Source organism: Gouania willdenowi, chromosome 22 (genome assembly GCF_900634775.1).
Source record: "Gouania willdenowi chromosome 22, fGouWil2.1, whole genome shotgun sequence".
NCBI lineage: Eukaryota > Metazoa > Chordata > Actinopteri > Blenniiformes > Gobiesocidae > Gouania > Gouania willdenowi.
In genome coordinates this window covers 33945710-33965838 of record NC_041065.1, presented here as the reverse complement: position 1 = coordinate 33965838, position 20129 = coordinate 33945710, and the positions used below count along the sequence as shown (strand labels likewise).

The window sequence follows — 20129 nt, the reverse complement described above, 5'->3', positions numbered from 1 at the left end:
TTTTACTACATATAATAAATGTGAGTAAAACTACATATGATTTATTATCTTGTGCTTTTGAACAAGGCATGATTATAAACGTATAAACGTTACCTTAAACACTTTAAATTTTCTTCTTTTAACCTGTGTGAATATATAAATCAGAATTTTAGATTTCTTGCAAAAATTTAGATTTAGTCAAATAATTATATTTAACAAGAATTATTTTCCTACCGTATCAGAAACATTCACAATAATCATTTTTCATCCAAAACAGAAAGTCAACATTTTTGTTGTTTGATTTATGAAATTTTTGAATAAAAAAACCACGATATAATTGTTTCACGCATTTATAACTATCAAGGTTGGGCCAATTACAACTGTAATCTCGTAATTGATAATTACAATTATGACATAATAATGATCGTAATTTAACTGTAACCAAGTTCAAATAATTGACTGTAACGGAATTAAAATTATACAATAATTATCAATTACAAATTAATTAAAGTTCTACAGCTTACACATACGCTAACAATTCTAAAAATGTTTCATATTTTTTAAGTCTAGGGTTATACTGACACTAGGCTCAGATGGCCACACCAACAATATTATCAATATTTTCATGGATAAGGAAGTGAGCCAACCCTGAAGTCTACCCTTCAAAATAAAGTTATTTATATTTAACATCTTCAACCTGAAATTCAGAGCCTCACGTGTTAGAAAAACCTCAGTTTTAGGGATTAAAGTGTTAAATAAAGCCTAAATAATGTCTGTTTTAACAGCAGAATGTAAATAGAGCTTTAAACCTAGATAGGCAGTTGTAGTCAAGTTTAAGATGGAATGAATAAAAAGCTGGAAATGCATTAAAAATAAACCGAGCAGGTGTGAACAGGATGAGGAACGTGAAAGTGTTACAAGATGTGAACGTTACAGATCAGGAAGAGGAAGAAACAGAAATCAAATGAGGAAAAAACTAAAGATTTATTCAAAGCAGTGAAAGATGCAGAAGATAAAAGGTCAAAGGTCGGGGGGGGGGGTGGGGGGACATACCGAGACACTTCTGTGATCAGATCATTTAATATCTTTGTGTTACAAAACTTTTACCCACCTTTGTACGTCCGTATGTTTGAGTCTCTTTTTTATCAAATATACACGTTTTGAAACATAAAGTGAATATAATTCAAATGATTTTTCTTTTCTTTTTTTTCGTGGTACAAAACAGGAATATGTACAACCATCGACCCCGGCTTTACACCATGACCCCAACCTGCCCCAGAACAAAGAACAACCAGAGAAAAACATGAAAAGCTTCATTGAAAAAGGCGTAACGAACATCTTACGATCGTGGTTTAATGTAGTTTTCTAACGCAAAAGTAGAACTAATAGGACATAGTATAGAGTGTACGTTGACTTTAGCTTAAAAGCAAAAAGAAACCCAGCGGGGGAGGGGGGCATACTTTGGTCCTGAATAGCAATAACCGTCTGTAGCTACATGAGCTTGGTTTCAACCAATGCATATGAATTTTACCTTCTACAAAAATAGATCCGGAGCACGTACATCTGCTCCGGGAATGTGGAAAAAATGGTGCTGGAGGCACGCGGGAATGTGACGATATTCATTAAGACTTAACGTGGGAATGAGCGGCTGAAAGTGCACGAGCGTACCTGACTGCACAGACAGGTAAGTCCTGAAGTTTCAAAATAAAATCCCTCAGAATGTTTGTAGTCGTCGATCAACGTTAATTGGAAAAAAAAGGCATCCTTGCAGAAAAGGCGGAGTTTTAAACACCTGAACGAGAGGTAAACAGAGTCAAAGGCACTGAGATCGCCATTAAAACCAGCCAATAGGAAGAAAGCAAAAAAAAAAAACCTCAACGTGTAAATACTAAACTCATATTAAAAAAAGAGAAATAACTGAATAATATAGGCGTCCACATATAGATGGAAGATGGTTAAAGTGAAGCCCCGCCCACAGGGTCAGGGCGTGTAAGATAGGAAGGCTAACGGAGGCTAACGTCACATCTAACCCACTTACATTCATAGCTTCTAGATACAATATACGAGTAACGATAAACATTTGTGTGTAAAAGAAAGAAAGACTAAACGAGCCACTCCGCCGTGTTTTAGCAACGATAAAAAGGTCGTCGTGATGTAATTCGATGACGATAAATCAGGAAATGTGGCCCAACGTAAGGCACGACTGCAGATAAAAGGAAAAAATGTCAATGATTAAGGAAGTTATTAGTGGTGTGTATCCTGGAATAGAAACAAAATAACAGATGTCAGGTTCTAAAAATATAATTTGATGCTGCGTGTGGCAGAAAGACATCGTTTGAGTTGAACCGTCTTAACTGGCCCCGTCGGTTTAAAGGCACAGATGTCACCACGCACAGAGAGAGAGAGAGACAGAGAGAGAGACAGAGAGAGAGATACAGAGAGAGAGACAGAGAGAGAGAGAGAGAGACAGAGAGAGAGAGAGGAATGCTGAAGTGTGTCGTTAACCTCACACCATACGTCGTACGTTAGAGCTACAGGGAGCTACAGCTGCCTCTTTATGCTCGATTAGAGAATGCTGCTCAATCCCCGCCACAATAAAATGCACTGAAACGTGTTATACTTCTGAACTACAGAATAAAAGCAGTTATTTGTGTTTTTTTCTCCAATAAATCTAGAAAAGCTTCTTTTTAAACTAAATTTGCATTTTCATCAATAATCAAACATCCATTTAATCTTAGTTTAGTTTGTTTTTAACCCTAAATGTGTTAACTATGATGGCGTAGCAGTGGGAGGAGCAACATTGTCCAAACCGAGCTCTGATATTAACCCTATACAGACGTGGCGGGGTGGGGGGGGGGGAGGAGCCACTTTATATGGTGGACTTGGAGAAAGACACTCTGAGGTGGTGGTTCTCTCCCAGGTCGTGGTTGTGCAGCTCGATGAGCGTCTCGATGGCTTCCTCCACTGAGCCCATCTGGATCAGAGCCATTTTACGGTCTTTTCTGTTCAAAACACATGGAAAACACAGTTTAAGGACCAAGAACTGAAGTTGTTTAACATGTATTATAAAACAAACACTGTGTGGGTCTCAGATCAATAAAATAAGGTTTTTCTGCAAGATTTTTGTGTTTGTTGTTGATAAATGATCAACTGACCTGAATTTTAGAAAAGTTTTGCCCATTGCATTGTGGGAGTTGGAGTCACGTAGAAAAATGCAAAGATGGCGCTGAAGCATGAGGAATGTTTTTACTTTATTTTCTTATGTTTCTTCTAATAATCACCTAGCCTCGTTTTTGTTCTCGTTTGTTTATGATGTTGGTCGCTATGGTGTTGGTCGCTATGACATCATTCTGACAGACTTTAAATTTGTGTTTTTCCATGAAAGCCAAAATATCAACATGAATTGACTCGTGAAAACACCAAATTTCGTCACTTTGGCAGAGTTTGTAGAAGCACAGGTTTAGTAAAATAAATAAATAAAATAAAAAGTGAGTATTAGTCCCAGCATAAAGCTTTTAAAATTCTATCTTAAATTAATGTAAACACAAACATCACACAAGAGGTGGTTGTTGTGCTGATATTCTATTCTATTCTATTTTACTGATTTGTTTATTTAATAATATATTTTGCTCCATCAAAACAAATAAGTCCACAACTGAAGACTATTGTTGCTCTACATCAGCACTCATGGAATGTCTCTGTCCAATCAAATGACTGGTTTGGAAGGAAGTGTTGTGTAAACATAAACATATATTTATAAATGTCAGGTGAAACCTACTGAAAGAACTTGAAGGCCTTCACTGTGGCTCCTGAACTTCCAAACAACCTCCTGAGATCATCCTCCATCACAGAAGGCCTAAAAAATAAAACAGTGAGATTTATAATCATAACAAATCTAAACTATTGTTATCAACAGCGGTTAGACATAGAATAACAGTAATGAATATAAAACTGACGGGATGTTGGAGAGGTGGAGTGTAGCAGACGGAGGAAAGATGTTGGAGTAGTTTTTGGAGCCAGGTTTCTTGAACCGATGCAGGGGTGAGTTGCTGTAGTCCTTGGTCAGACCCTGGTCCTCATGGTTCTCTCTGGGCAGCTGCACCGTCGTGTGTTTGGATAAAGTCACACGCATGGCTTTACCATGAAGACGCTGGCCATTCAGGTGGCTCATAGCTGGAGGAACAATACATTAAAATTGATTTATACATGTTACATTATGAAAAACAATGTTTTAGAGACTCAACTTCAAGTGTTGTGATGCCTTTAATCAGATTATCAAACATGATGCATTTATTTCAAACTCTGAATCTAACCCTTAATATTTCCTCCAGCAGATGTAAATAATACCACAGTTGGTTGTTGGACTTTATAACTAATATTTTTATGCAAATTTGTGCTTGTTTTTGTCAAAAAAACCCCACAAATTATTAAAATACGCCTTTTTTTATTTGATTAAACTGTTTAATTTTCAAACAAATGCAATAATATATTTGGCTCAGTGTTCGTGTCTGGTGCAATCTCTAAATATTATTTTTTTTCATAAAGTTTGGACCCAAATAATTTGGCCACATATGCAACCAAATGTAGGACTCCACCCTAATGATCATCATCACCATAATGTTTGTTTCAAATGTTCTGCATGATAAGTGCAATAGGCATTTCTTCTCTTTTTTTTTTTAATACATGCATTTTCTTTAAACCAAGAGGCAAAAAAATATTTTAATTCAATGATCAAATTAAAAATGAAGCATTGAAAATGAAGTATATGGACATGCCCATCAAATACAACTAAAAAGATGAATAATTCCAGCAATGGTAATAATAACAGAATTAAACTGCCAAGTCTGACTATTACCATGTCTTTTAATGTTTCTGCTTATTTCATCCGAAAAAAACTATTTTAGTCAGATTGTCTCGGCTAAACATCTCAAATCTGATAAAATACACATGGTTTTTTATTGATGTTTGTTTTTTCTTTGAATGTATTTATTTTATTAAATTGTAGAATATTCTTTTGAGGTGAAAAAATGTCTGCAACACATTGATTAATAAGAAATGGGTGAGTTTCTCATACCTTCTGACTATTGTTCTGTGAATCTTGTCATTTGATCAAACTTTTTTTTTTTCTTTGATCAAACTTTTCTAACATTCTGTACTAGAAAATAAGTCATAAATGTTTGTATGATTAATGCTGATATATCAATATGGGCATCGAGTGACACGGCAGGCTGCAATATCTGTATCATATCAGAAGTAAAAATTTTATCTAAACAATGTGAATGAAGTTCCCCATTGTTTAAACAATAAACTACATTATAAAAAAAAGAATATTAAAATGAGCTACGGTACCTAGCTGAGCCTGTGTGCCGTCAGACATCTGAATCAGAGCATTTTCCTTCTTATTGAACAGAATCTTCACTCTCATCACGTCGCCGTAAACACCTGTGGAGGAAAAGGAAAAAATGTCACGGGAGAAAAAAGAAAAAGCAACACAAAAAAAAAAAAAAAGTATATCAGTCAATCACAGCAACAACAACAACAACAACAACAAAAACTACACAATAACCCAACAAATCAGTTTATAACACTACCATATGAAGACTGATTTAAAAACACTGGTTAGGTCACACTTTAGTTCATTACTGCATGGTAACGCTAAAGTTTGTGTGAACGAGCCCATTTAAAAACAATGTCACTAATGACAGCTGTTCTTTAATTATTTGGAGTTGATATGATTTGTACTACGATTAGAAGTGAATTACATTTGAAGGGCAAAATGAGAGAGACATGCAGACAAACTAAACATGCACATACCTACATTAGAGTAAGAAACGCACTGCAAAAATACTTAGATTTAATCACACAATCTGAGGGATATGCCAACTCGTACTCACTAGTAAAGCTGCAGCATTTATTTTTCAATCTACTGCTAATAAAAAGCTTGACAAAAACAAGCAAATATGTCTGTAATTTTAATTTTCACACCCTTATATCCACTTTCTAAGCCGTAATAGAAATTTAAAATGTCATTTTCACTAATTCTGAAACCCAATCACCCCCAAACTTCCATTTCATCTGCTTTTTTAATTGTTTAAGACAAAACTACATTTAACATAAAATGCTGCAGGTTTCAGTGGTTTTTCACCTTTCCTCACAAAAACCCACAAACAACCCAAAACAGCTCATTAACAACCCCTAAAAACAGACACCCCAACCCTTCGAAAGCCTAAAGATGAGCCATCAGTGGTTAAAAAACGAATAAAAACATGAGACAAGACATGCCCACCTTGTCAGGTAACAGTAGTAATAAAAAATAAAATAAAATAAAAAGAGATGAAAGGATGATAACGTACCGAAAAGAATAAAGAGGCAGTTTGGCGTAACGCTCTTTAGAGACAGCAGGGGGGGGAGGGAGCAGCAGGGTAGGGGGTTGGGGGGGGCAAAGGGGGAGAGGGGACAGGGGAAAAGAGACGAAGTGGAGGACAGTGGAGTGGAGTCGGGACATGTCCGCAGGCCACAGGCAGCGAGGTCCACAGGAAGGCCACAGTACCATGGAGGAAGGAGAGGCATGAACGAAGAGAACGACAGGGGGTCGAACGATGTGTGGAAGGATGAAGGGAGGAAATAAAACAATTAAAATAAGGGTGGAAAAGTGGTGGATTTAATTTAAATCAGGAGCCAATGGTGTGTTTTTATTCATGTGTGGTGAAATCCAAATTGAAACCAATGGAAAAGGGTTGGGTGGGAACAGGAATGTGGTTATGATAGAGGAGAAAAAGACAGACGGGATCATTCATTGGTCATGGAGGGAGTGTGGGGGGGAGGGGGGGGGTGGCGTCCGTTCAGTTGTTTGAGGTAAGGGAGTTTCAAAATAAAAGAAAGGGGGTGAGAGACAGATAAGGAAGAGAGAGAGAAAAGGAAGTAAAAACAAAAAACAAGGTCAGTATACACAAAGAAATGTAGTGCTTCAGACAGTAGAGCTGGCTAAATTAAAAATGCACTGTCACTATGGGAACACTAGGAGAAAAAAGAAGAGAAAAAAGATTAACAATGAAATACAGAAAAAAAGCCAGAGACAATATATACTTTAAAATTATGACAAAGAAACCTGACGCTTTAACATTTAACATTAAATAAACATGTTGAATGTGACGATGTGTAATTAATTAATGAACATGTAAAAATACAAAGTAATATTGTCTCTTCCAAAACTTAAGAATGATTTCAACTAATGGACATAAATGAAAATATGAAATGGTAAGTTCATAAACAAGAGAAGTTAGTTGTTTTTTCAGTTTTTTTTGTTGGAATAAAACTTAAAATTCACAGTGAGCAAAAGGTCAGAAATGCAGTGAAAGAGAACGACTTTAAACAGTGATAAAGGTTCGACATCTGCAGTGATCACAGAGAACCACAAAGATCATTATTATGCTAACAATTACATGTACTGACCTCAGCGTTCAGGTTGCTGACTAACAACACATTGTGTCCCCCGGTGGCCGTGAGGCCGGAAAAACCCAGCCGTGACGCCGCCGCTGCAGCAGCTGCCATTCCTGAGTGACCCACGCCCAGGGACGCCAGGGCACTGGGGATACCGGGGACTGATAGACCTTTAAATCCAAAGATTGAACACAGATTACTACGATCATCCATGAATGAAACACACGTTACATGTCGATGACAGCGTTTCTTTGTACCGACCTGCCTGCTGGATGGCAAAAGTTGGAGGAAAGGCGTGAGCTCCACCATAAGGACTTGCTGAGATGAGTCCTGGTGCTGTTATACAAATAAAACCAGTAATGTATAATATAATATTATGATCAGTAGGGGTGAAACAAAATAGTTAACTCACCCACACAATCTGAAATATGATATAGGACTTACAATACGAAACAAAAAAAATGACCAATTGAAGAGAAACAAATGTTTGTTGATGAAAAACTATTTGAAAGTGTGTGGCTTCACAAATAAAGAATGAAAACAAATGCACACCAAACTGTTTTTTATTATTATTATTTCTCAATTTCTTGTAAACAAAAGTTGTGAAAGCTGCATTTTAGACCTGCCAAAATTAATCCAAAAAGCAGAGTGATATTTTCTGCACCCCCTGTAACTCAAAGGAGTAGAAAGTAAAGTTACTCAAATAAAGCAGTTTTATTATTAGAGCTGGGCAATATATTGTAAGTCTCGCTATATGGAGTTTTCTATATTGGTGATATAGAAATTGACAATATTGCCTATATTGAGTTACATGTATTTTTTTCAACTTGTATGTTATTTGTATTGTGATTAAATAATACTTGTTTTTATTCATACATAAAGTACAGTCAAACAATATCCTTTAAAAACATATATCTCAGAAATATGAAAAAGTTGTGTAGCTTATTTTGTATTAAATACTGGTTTCAGGAGTTGCTGCTTTCACTACTTTTCAGAACATGAAAAGCTCATTTAAATGGGGAGTTCTAACCCAGACCTTCATCCAGACAAGCCTCACTACAGAACTCACTCACACATGCTGTCCCATAGAGGAGAAAAACCCCATAAGTGTCACATAACGTGACTTCATTACATTTTCATGCGTTTTTTATTTTGTGAAATTACGTGCCAAGCAGGGAAGGTGACTCACCAAAAGCAGCAGCCATGGTTTGTGGGTCGAGACCTGGGTGTGAGTCAGCAGTAGGAAGGTCTGGTCGGGTGTAATCTCTGCTCTTATCATTGTTGTACTTCACGTTGAGGCTGGTGAGCTTAGAGAAGCTGATTCTCAGGGTACAGCAGGCGTTGTAGATGTTTTGACCATCCAGAGACTGGAGGATGAGATGGAAACCACAAGGTTTAGGACAGGACAACATGAGGACACGCCCCTGGTCTTAAAGGAGCATTAACCCAACTAGTCTCACCAGTTTAGCATGCTGAGCGATGATGCCATCAGCGTACTGAATCAGGGCTTGGAACTGGTTGTTTTTGTGAACGTGATATCTTCAGCACGGTCCCAAACTTAGAGAAAACTATAAAGACACACAAGAGGTCTGATTAAAAATGTACACACCCTTTTATTTCAGAGGAAATCAATTGTTCTCTAGATCTGTAGTTATGTTTGAAATCACTTGAGTCAACAATCATTTAGCAATGACTTATTTATGACAGTTACTATAATAAAATAAGGTTTGCTAACTTTAAATGACTTGTTTTGATCTGATAATATAGATTCAGTGGTTCTCAAACTTTCTGAATCAAAATAGTTAATGAGAAATTACGTGATGTAATGTGTTCATATTTTGACAACTAGAATACAAAACTAACAAATTGTGAATTAATGAGTGAACCTTTTTCTGCCTGAACACACCTGAGTTTGTGGCAGTAAATCTTTCCTGTCCTGTATTTTTTTTTTATGTTAATGTGTACTTCCTGTTGTCTGTGGCCCTCATGTATGTGCTTCTGATTATAATGTCTATCAGCCTGTTCAGGCACAACAGATGGAAACATGTCAGATTTTAGACACAGGCTTATTTCCATGTTCATCAATATGTACCGTCCCTTTTCTAAATAAATAAATCTAAAGCAAACAAATAGTGTGATAATTCAGTACCTGGTGTAGGACATCGAGGGTCACAGGGTAGAACAGGTTTTCCACGATGACTCTGAGAACAGGACTTTGGGACGTGGCTCCTCCCATTCCAACAGCGTCTGCAGCCAGGGCCATGCCACCGATGCCCCCGATGCCACCTCCATGTAGGGCATTGACTGCCTGTAGAGCTGCCTGTGCACGCTGGGAAACGCAAAGAGTTTCAGCTTTAATGTTTGAAATAATGTGACTCCACAACATGAGATAATAGGCTGTACATTACATGAATCTGACGATAGGATTCACTATTTGCATGTCACAATACCATTTATTCAGATACTAAACAATAAGATATACTGTGCAAAATAATTAATTACAAATTTCACCTTTATAAGCACAAAATAAGATTTATTACTTTTTTTAAACTTAAAGCACCACATCAAAAACAAATGGCAGGTTTATCAAACTGTCAAACAGATTCTAAAAATAAATCTTTAATGAAATAAATAAAGGAATAATACAAATGAAGAAGAAGCCTATTAATTTAAATTATGGTTCTATAGTAAACAATGCAAAACTGCATAATAGTTCTTTTTCTTTTTAAAAGTGCAACTGAAAATGTATTTTGTGCCTTAATAATTGGACTTTAAAAAAAAACAAAACAGTCATTGCACTGTATTTACGTCACATATTTGTTTGGACCAGCAGAGGATGCTGGTAACCCAGTGGTCGGTTGGCATGCAGATATCTAGCAGTGAAGAAGAGATGCTATGCGCCAACAGACAGAGCTAATAGAAAACGTGACTTTTACAGATATTCATGTAATATTACAGATATTCTTTCAGTGCTAAAAGGGTAAGGAATCATTTATGAACATGTTTAAGAGTAGAAGGCAGCCAGAAAGAAAGTAGTAGCAGATTCCGCCCACCGCCTACACTTCTGGACAAGATAAGGATAAATATATATTTAAAAAAAGTACTGAGATTCAATTTTCAGAGAATCGATATGAACCGTGATACCTATGAATCGATTTGTAACTGCCTTACTATTAATCGTTACATCCCTTATTTATATAATTTTATTTGAGGATAGATGTATAGAATACAGTTCCTTGAGATTACATGTGGTGTTTTAATTTGAAAACGAATTAAAAAAAAACTTAATTTCAATTTTTATTATTATTGAATTTACTATTTAATTATTATACAATTTTTTAACTAGATTTATATTTCAGGAAGTGAAAGTATAGAATAGAGTTGTTTAAGATTGTGTGTGTGGTGTTTTGAATTGAAAAAGAATAAACACGAATACAATTTTAATCAGTAATTATTTTTTTAATCAATTACTAGACATTTCAGATGCTTATTTTAATTCCTAGCGATTCCAAGTTTGAAAAACAACAAATACCACAATTACATGATTTTTTTGTTGAAAGAACTGATTTAGATATTTTTTTGAATTGATACGATAATCGCGTGGTGAAATATTGAAATATATCGCCTAATCGATTTTTTTACTCCATTTTGGTATCATTTATTTAAAATGTAATGAATTTAAACTGATTAAAGATTTGATTTATCTAAAAACCATACATGTGTGAATTAGTTTCTTACCACTTGGTTTGGAGAGTTGTCAGTCTTTAGCTCCTTGTGGGTGGAGTATTGCATGTAGATTGGGTGGTTTCTGATGACGGGGGTGACAGACGAGTAGTAGCTCACCATGGTCTGTGCACATTCCTCACTGTTCAGCTCCAAGAAGGCCTTTGGGAAAGAAAAAATAAATATTGAGCCACAGAAATAATAATAATAATTAAAAAGGTTTGATTTGTGTACCTGGTTTTTTCCTTTTAGCATCAGCAGATTAGTGACCTTCCCAAAGGGCAGGCCCAGGCCGATCACCTCAGCCTCGTTGATGTCATTGGGCAGCTTGCGTACGTGGACGACTCGCGACGGAACGCCAGGACTGCGCACCTCACCTTTGAATTTCTTGCTGTCGTTGCCATTGGCTGCGGGGAGAGGAAAACAAAAGAGATACGATCATGGAGGCGACGCCGGGGCTCTGGATCTCCTTTGAATAATGGATTGGTCACCATGGAAACGCAAAACAACAGACACATGGAGCACTTCAATAAAAAAAAAAAAGGATCCTCTCCTCCATGGCAACCCCCTCCCCCCACCTACCTGAGTTCATGATATAGGGTCCGTTGGATATGCAGGAAGAAAAGAGTTCGTCGGATCCCCTCTGCAGACACAGAAAACAAAGGTTGCCTTCAGAAACAGCACCGCAGGTGGAAAACACGGCTCTCATGTTACGAGGCCATTGTGTGAAAAAGCAGGAAGTAATCCGATAACCAAAGGAGGAACAGAGCACGCTTGAGAACTCAGTTTTCTTCTTGGGAAAAAAAACTAAATAAATACAGTATCTCTTTGTTTAAATTTACTTTACTCATTTGATAGGATTATTATTTTCATTACTAATTTTGTCTATTTTTTAGTGCCATTTTGTACATTTTTTGTATTTTTAGTAATCTTGTGTATTTCTGTTTTATATGTTTTGTTCTCTTGTGTGTTTCTCCTTTTGTGTAATTTTGTCCGTTTTTCTTATGTCATTTTGAGTATTTTTCGTTATTTTTTATTTTTTTTAGTTGTATTGTGTTATTTTAGTTTAATTTGATGTATTTCTGTTGTCATGTCATATTTTTGTGGTCCAACAACTTTTAGGGATGTAACGATATATCTTAAGTTGATACATCACCGTACGCACGCACACATGCACACATTCTAAGTCAGAAATATAAGCTGCACTGTGAAAAAAATACAGGTGACATTCTTTTTTTTACTCTATGTAATATTTATGATTTGAAAACATTTCTTATACTTGAAATGTTTTTTTTCATTATATTTCTGTTCAACTTCACGTGGAGATAAATGTACAGTTTATTTTGGGTTATTAGTTCAAACGTTTGTAAAAAGGTGATAAGAAGAAAAAATGTTTAAAAAAAATTCTTGACAATTTAAATCTGGAGCACTTTGAGAATGCTAAATGTAAAGTGCTTAACAAACGAAAGCTATTAATATTATAAATAAAAGAATAAGTATAATCTGTATTTTTGACTAATCTGGTTTTATTTCTCCTAAATATGATCGCTATGCCAGGGGTGTCCAACTCATTTTAGTTCAGGGGCCAAATACAGAGCATTTTAGAGTTTTTATGCGGGAAAAACAGTATTTCCAACATTATTGTGCCATAGTTTGCAATTCGATGTATACATAAAATACAAAATATGTAAGAAACCAACTATATCCAAGCAGTAAGTGATAAATCAGGTCCAACAGGGTCTTCACTTTAAACTTCCTTGATTTTGTGACAAATTTCTATTAAATTATGGGAAATATTATATAATCAGAGGAAAATTTAAAGATTTTATAGTTTTTTCAACAGTTCAACATTAAAAAATTAAAATACCTGCAATCATGAGAAATAAGCACCAGGAAAACTGTGAGCACCTGCAAATTGTGTTTTAGTTTCATTTAGACAATAATTCACGTTTTTTTTTTCAATTTAATTTTGACCCCTTGAGTTTGTGCTCTTTGTATTCAAATGGAAAGGTTTTAAATCAAATCTACAACGACCAATTCTCATGGTACGACTCATGTTGTCGTGAACACCTGAAGGCCTCACAGCTGATTAGACCAAAGTTTGCCTCACATAAAAAGGAAACGTCTCAAGGCCGTTCTCATGACTATGAGGGAGTGTGTGATGAAGTATTGCAGTCACAAGAAGTGGCTCAGCAGCATAAGCTTCACCAGCGTTACAATAGACGTCTGTTTGGCCTCAGACTAGAGACATTGTTATGTTTCAGTGCAGCATACGGAGCCTTGAGCACTGCCTGTTTATCAAAGACACTCAGTGATTAAACACTTTAATCACATTCTGTCCATCTATAAAGTCAGCAATGAAGGTCCATTGTTCTATAAATCTGTGATAATTTACTCATCTGAATAATATCCACTGTTATCCAGGAAGTTTACTAATATTATAGTCATCTTAAAGATGGAAATCCTTGTGCCCAAAAATTGTAGAAACGGTGACTAAATGGGATTTTAAAAACCACAGAAATTGGTTAAAAGTTGCAAATTAGAGTGGACAAAAACAGACAGAAAAAGTGTCAATATTCGATTAAAAACTGGCAAATAATGGGAATGATCGCGTTTGCGATATTCTCGCGATATCATAAAACGCGATTTTGTAATCATTGTTATCATTTTTTGACTGACAAGCTACATTCTTATCGGCCCTGTTATCAGTCTTTTTAAGGTGGCATTAATCCTCAAGCCTCAGACAAGCATTGATACTGCCGTGCTGTCCGTCAGTCCTCCTTAAAAATCCACATACAGAGCTGACTGATGGGAGGAGCTCCTGTGGACAGTGCTCGCCTCTTCACCTCGTTTCATGAGTAGGCGTGTCTGTAGACGCTATCTACACATTTATTATTGTTTTCCGCCAAAAACTGCACATTTCAGTGAAATACATGCATATTTAAGCGGCTATTGTGATTTTGAGTCAGAAGTGGGTGTTGCTGCAGAACCAGATGAATTCCAGCTTAGCCTTTAGCCTAGCCGCTAGTCCTCAGTGACAGCCACGCTTCTGCCGTCTGTCGCGCCGCCTCCATCTGATCTAGTGCACAGTGAGTGCTGGCAGGAAAACCAACACATCGGCCGCTACCATGCCTCGGCTGCCAGCAACATTTAGTTGGAGTAGTGACTTGCGATCATATATTATCTTACAGCTAAAACGTTGAGGTAATTTGGTAAAACAGGGATAAATCTACATAGTTAGCCTTGTTGTCATGAGTCAGTGCAGCAGCAGCATCAGAGTAACAGCTCAATATTTCTATTTTTGCACAATTTTATATTGTTATGTTATGTTTGATATGCTTCATTTGAAATATTTGTATTGTTTAGATCGTTGTTTAGTGTTTTATTAATATAAAAGTTATTTATACGGTATTTTTTTTACTGTTTTCTTTACACATTTATAGTGTTTTTAGAACTATTTGTATTTTTTTAATTTATTTTGTGATTATTTTCCAAAATCATTAAGCCCTAGTTTATCAGTGCTGAAAATGTCTTGGAAGTAAAAAAATGTGCAGAAAACACTGAAATGTGATGTAGAAGTGTCAGAAATGGGAGTAATGTAGCAAAAAATTATTAAAAGGAGCAAAAATATGGCAAGAAAAAGTGATGAAAATAGGTTAAAATATGGTGAGGCATCTGGCAACCCCCTCGCAGTGTCTAGGGCCCTGACCCAAGGTTGAGAACCCCTGGTTTAAACGAGTAACAAGAATCCAATTGAATCAAATGTAAGATGGGAAGCCTTGAGAGAAAGGAAATGGCCTCTGCCTGTGTGGTGTGGTAACTATAATCGGTCAGGACTCCTAAAACAGGAAGTGCACAAAGACTAACAGTTAAATTCCAACACTTTGGCAAACTTCCTCTAGGACCACAATCCACGGTCGCTCCTCGCCACTTTTCTTCCTCCTACTTCCTTGTTCTAATAATAACTGCAGCACTGAGAACCAGAGGAGCCTCTAGAACAGGGCCAGAGCTTATGTCATTTTTTGCATTTCTGTTATCCTTTTGTGTATTTTTCCTGTAAACTGTATGTCTTTTGGGGTCATTATGTATTTGTGTTGTTTTCTTTTTTTGCAGTAAATTTTGTGTATTTCTGTTGTCATTTTGTTGTATTTTTCTGTACTTTTGTCATCATTTACTGTAATTTTGAATGTTTTTTTTAGTCATTTTGTGCATTTTTGTGTTATTTAAAGTCATCTTGTGTATCACTGTTGTCGTTTTGTTTATTTTCATTTTAGTTTTGTACGTTTCTGGGGTATTTTCTGTGTTTTTTTTTAAAACATTTTTCTGTAAAGTTGTATTTTTTTGCTATATTTTAGTGCATCATTGTTTTCATTTTTCCTGTAATTTTGCATTTACTTTGGGGGCTGCACAATATTAGACCTCCAGTTGCCCATGTCTGCTCTACATAAGCTAAGCAAAGAATGTCAGGACACACATGTAAGACCAGGACTATGCGGTGCAATCGATGAGAAACACAAATGTTAGGGAAAGCACAAACTAAAAAAAGCTTTCACATTAAAACAAATTCCTTCAAACTAAAACAAACTACATTTCCGTGTGAATTTCTAAAACACATCTCGTGCACCTCAGCCTCTGAACCATACCTTGTGTGGCTCTGCCAGTGGACGGGCCTATTATCTCTCCAGAGCAGAACAAAGGAGAGAGAGCACAGGTACAGACATGTTTGCATACCGAGGATAGGCTTTACTGGTGGAAAGGAGGGGGTGGGGGGCTGAGCCTCACCAGGGGGGCTGGAAGAGGGAGAATGGAATGTGGCCGCGGAATGCCAGAGTCTCTGCCCGGCACAGTAATTACAGATTCCAGAAGAAGAAAAAAAAAACCCCAGAACCCCCACAAACTATCAGCACCAAACATGAAACGTAGGAAACAAAGAATTTAAAACTTACAGTAAAGAACCTATTGTTTGCTTCATCACCGGGGTCAAAAACAAAAGAACCAAAAAAAAACAAGGTGGGTGTGGCCTAATTAAAGGCATACTAGTTTAAACAGTTTACAGACCTTTATCCCGGGATAAATGTGAGGTCAGGGATGGATGTTACAGCTCGTCAGTCGTTCTACAGACGCACATCGACTATTAATAATGATTAACACATTTAGACCTGAGAAAGAAATGAAAACTATGGCCACAACAACAGCCTAATGACTTCTTTACATACCAGTAAAGCAACCGGGCGATAAATCTGCGTGTGAAACAAAACGTAGGCCCCATTCTTTCTCTAGTTATATGTAACTTAAATGTTGAGAGCCACTGAATACTGAAGCTATGGAAACTGCATCAAAATCACAAATACACATAAAAAATAGAAATTAAAAAAACTGAAGCACCAGGATGATCACTTTAACCCAACAGCAGCATTCTTATATTTTATGTAGTGTAGTTTATAGGCGGCTGATTATATTTGCATGCGTATTTGCACTTGTTGTTTCATCCTGATTATTCTTATTTAATATTTATTCCTGGCTGTCTGTTTACTTTGTAATCTTGTATGTATTGTTAGCACTTTATTATTATTTTATTTTAGTAGAAGACATTAACAAATATTAATTTCCCCCTGGGATCAATTAAGTTTCTCTGATACTGAAAAAAAAAATCTAACTGTTTATTTGTTGTCTAGTGTCTCTACCTTGTAAATACATATGTCTTTTTTTCTTTGTGTCTTGCACCATGAAAGTTGTCTTTTAATTGTGTTGTACTTTGCAGATCATGATAATAAAAGCATTATATTCTAATGTAACCTATTGGGTTAGTTAATCAGCCAATTTTCAGATTCCATTTCGATTACTGTAAGTCTTGATTCGTTAAAAAACTGATTTGTATTATGAACGATTATTAATCTTGCATTTAACAGTCAGTTACTTTCTGTTTTCATGAACACCTCACAGCCCCTTTAATCAATATTATATAGTGTAGTTGAAATATTAATATGACATGTCTGGCTTGTTTTCGTATTTTAAAAAAATTTAGTAAATATTTTTAGCAAATTAATGAATCGATTCATGAGCATCAAAAATAAAATCATGATCGATATTTTTCCCCTAAAACTAAAATTATATTCGAGAAAATAGAAGTATAGAACACAGTTGTTTGAGATTGTGTGGTGTTTTAATTTGAAAATAATAATATTTAAGCTTTCTGCACTATTTATCTATTTCTGTTATATTAAATATTGTTTTTAATTGTGCAGTAAATAAATACAAATAATTCATTTTTAAATTAAATAAAAATGTATATTTTAAAATCAACATTTTTATCTTATTTTCTTGTTACTAGACATTACAGGCGACTTCATTTTATGTCCAGGTGACTACACAGGGGGCCACGACTCCAAGGTTGAAAACCCCAGCCTTAAAGATTAGAATTTAAAAAATGAATACTGTAGAAGAATAAAAGTAGAAAAACTAATAAAAAAAAAAAAAACAAACTCCTGTAATACAAATAGAATATGTACTAAAATAATACAATTGCTCAATAATATACAAAACAACATTGTGTGTCGTCATAGTTGATATATGAACCATAAAAAAATAAAAACACCTACCTTGTGCCAACTGATATGTCATGGACACTGGTGGGGGGAAAGATCGCGGTTAGAAATAATAGATCGATTAATAATAGTAACTACCAACTCTATTATATACAAATTCAGGATTAGATTAAACAAAACAACAAAAAACCACTCACTCAATTTCAGGGACGTAGCCGGATCCCACAGGATACAGGTCAGCGTCTATGCGGCTAGAAAAAAAAAAAACATAAAACACGATCAAACGACTGAATTAAACGAATAAAAAAGCCATATATCGAATATCACATTGGTATGGTTCAAAGAGACCGATCCAGTCCTTCCAGTCTGTCCGAAATCAGACGTTGAAAGGAGACGAGATCTCATTATTTACTAAAAGCCACATCATTGTGTGTAAAACTATCTGATTAAATCACCGTGAGAAGGATCCAACAACATGGCCCTGGAACAACGCGAACAAATGAATGCGGAAATGAGACACGTTGCTTTAGCTTTAGAGTGAAACCAAGTTACCCATAAAGGTACAGTTAGCCAGTCAATTTATACACCAGGCTATAGCTAATAAAATTCATTTATACACGTAAAAACCCCACACTCAAGTCATGTTATGACGCGTTTCTGTCAGTTAGACTAATTACCAATTATTTAAAACAAAAACATAGCGACTCCGGTTACTTTTTTTTAGTGTTAGCTCAAGCTAGCTGCTAGCTAACTGTTGAATGTTTGCAAAGAAGAAGGGAAAAAAATCAGCAGTTTCAACTTATTTCATTGTTTTCACCGATGCGAAATAACAGAAAAACCACAAAACAACTAAAATCACAATCTTTAGTTAGCGTTAATGTAATGGATACGGAGTTAATAGTGTCTAATAAAAGTCTTAAAGACGTTCTTTTTTTCCTTACCCGTCCATTGCACAAGAAAAAAACTGCAGGTCTGAAGGTAGGGGCGGCGCACGAGCTTGATTTCTTACAAAATGGCTGAACTCGCGAGGGCGAGCGCTGATTAGTCCAGGGACCTCCACGAGCCAAAAGTGGGCGGGGACAGGTTACGAAACGCAGCGTGATTGGATGAGCCGGACGTCTGTTGGTGGGTGAAGCGGTCGCGGCAAATTTCCAGTTGTGCTGCTACGTGGTGGTTGAAGTCAGTGAAGTTATGAGTTTTAGAAAAAGGAGGAAAAAGGAAAAGTGAACTAAGTATTGGAAAACACAAAACAATAGTTAACACACACATAAACTATTGCTTTTATTTTCTTTTATTAACACGTGAGGCTTCCTGGAGTGGTTTATCTTGTTTATAATGTTTTTTTGTTCATTTTGTGTCTTTTTTTTTCTGTTATTCGTTTTGTTTGCTTTTGGAGTCACTTTCATGTATTTTTCAGTTATATTTGTGCACATTTGTTGACTTGTCTGTTTTGTCATCTTTCTGTAATTTTTGTCTATCTTGCTTGTTGTTTTAAAATAATTTGTTGTTGTTTTTGAAGTAATGTTATGATGTATATTTTTTCACTATTTTGTCGTCATTTTGTAAATTTTTCAGTCATGCTGTTGTTCTTTTGTGTATTTCACTGTAACTTTGTATGTTTTTTTGTCATTTTGCTTCTTTTTTTTAATTTTTTTTTACTGATTTTCATAGTCATCTTGTTATTTATTTTCTGTTACTTTGTGCTTTTTTGCGAAAAAAATATTCATCTAAACAAAAGACCTTCAAAACTTTTTCACTTCAATCAAAGAAAAAGTTTTTCAAATGCAATTTTTTTGGGGCTCAACATTTGTTTGCGTTCACACTTTTTTTCTTTGATATAATGTTAATTTTTTAGATTAAATAATATAAAGATATCAATGTACTATCCATAATATGGCCCAATCGCAAAAAAAGATGACTTCAACTTAAAAAAAAATACATAAATAATAATATAATAATTTTTAATCAAAGAAAAAAAGTGTTCAGATTGCATTTATTCGGGTTGTAAATATTGTTTTGTATTTAACACTTTTTCTTTGATTGGAAAAAAATATTTTTATTGAAATAAACTGTTTTTTTTACTGAAAAGGTTTTTTTTTTTGTTGAGCTGGTTTTTATTGTTTTATTTGAATTATAAAGACACAAATCTACTTCCATAATTAGGTTCCCGAGATGCGTTCACGGTCCCTGGGAAATCCCGGAAATTTTCATCTATTTTATCAAAATCTGACGAACGTTTCCGGAAAAGAGGAAATGTTTTCGGATAGATCTGGACTAATGATCACCATAGATTAATAATTAACTAATGTTGCAATAAGTTAGAGGCTTTTTTTGTAAGTGATGTGGGTGGAATCACAAAATGAGCAGAGAGACTTCAGGAAGTCATGAACACAGCGTTTCCTCTGTGTGGGGGAGGGGAAGAACAAACAGCTTTTAGCTTTT

At 35.5% G+C, this 20129-nt stretch overlaps 1 protein-coding gene across 1 annotated transcript; it reads right to left on the bottom strand.

Moving 5' to 3' along the window:
* Window positions 1-944: 944 nt before the first annotated feature.
* Window positions 945-18725, bottom strand: ptbp1a (polypyrimidine tract binding protein 1a). The gene is given in 17 exon segments (XM_028437194.1): window positions 945-2981; window positions 3758-3835; window positions 3936-4152; window positions 5329-5421; window positions 6333-6366; window positions 7432-7589; window positions 7681-7755; window positions 8609-8786; window positions 8880-8955; window positions 8957-8987; window positions 9547-9748; window positions 11158-11304; window positions 11377-11549; window positions 11725-11787; window positions 17743-17768; window positions 17885-17938; window positions 18629-18725. Coding segments are annotated over 17 exon segments (1746 nt in total). The 5' UTR covers window positions 18637-18725; the 3' UTR covers window positions 945-2848.
* Between the last annotated feature and the right edge of the window lie 1404 nt (window positions 18726-20129).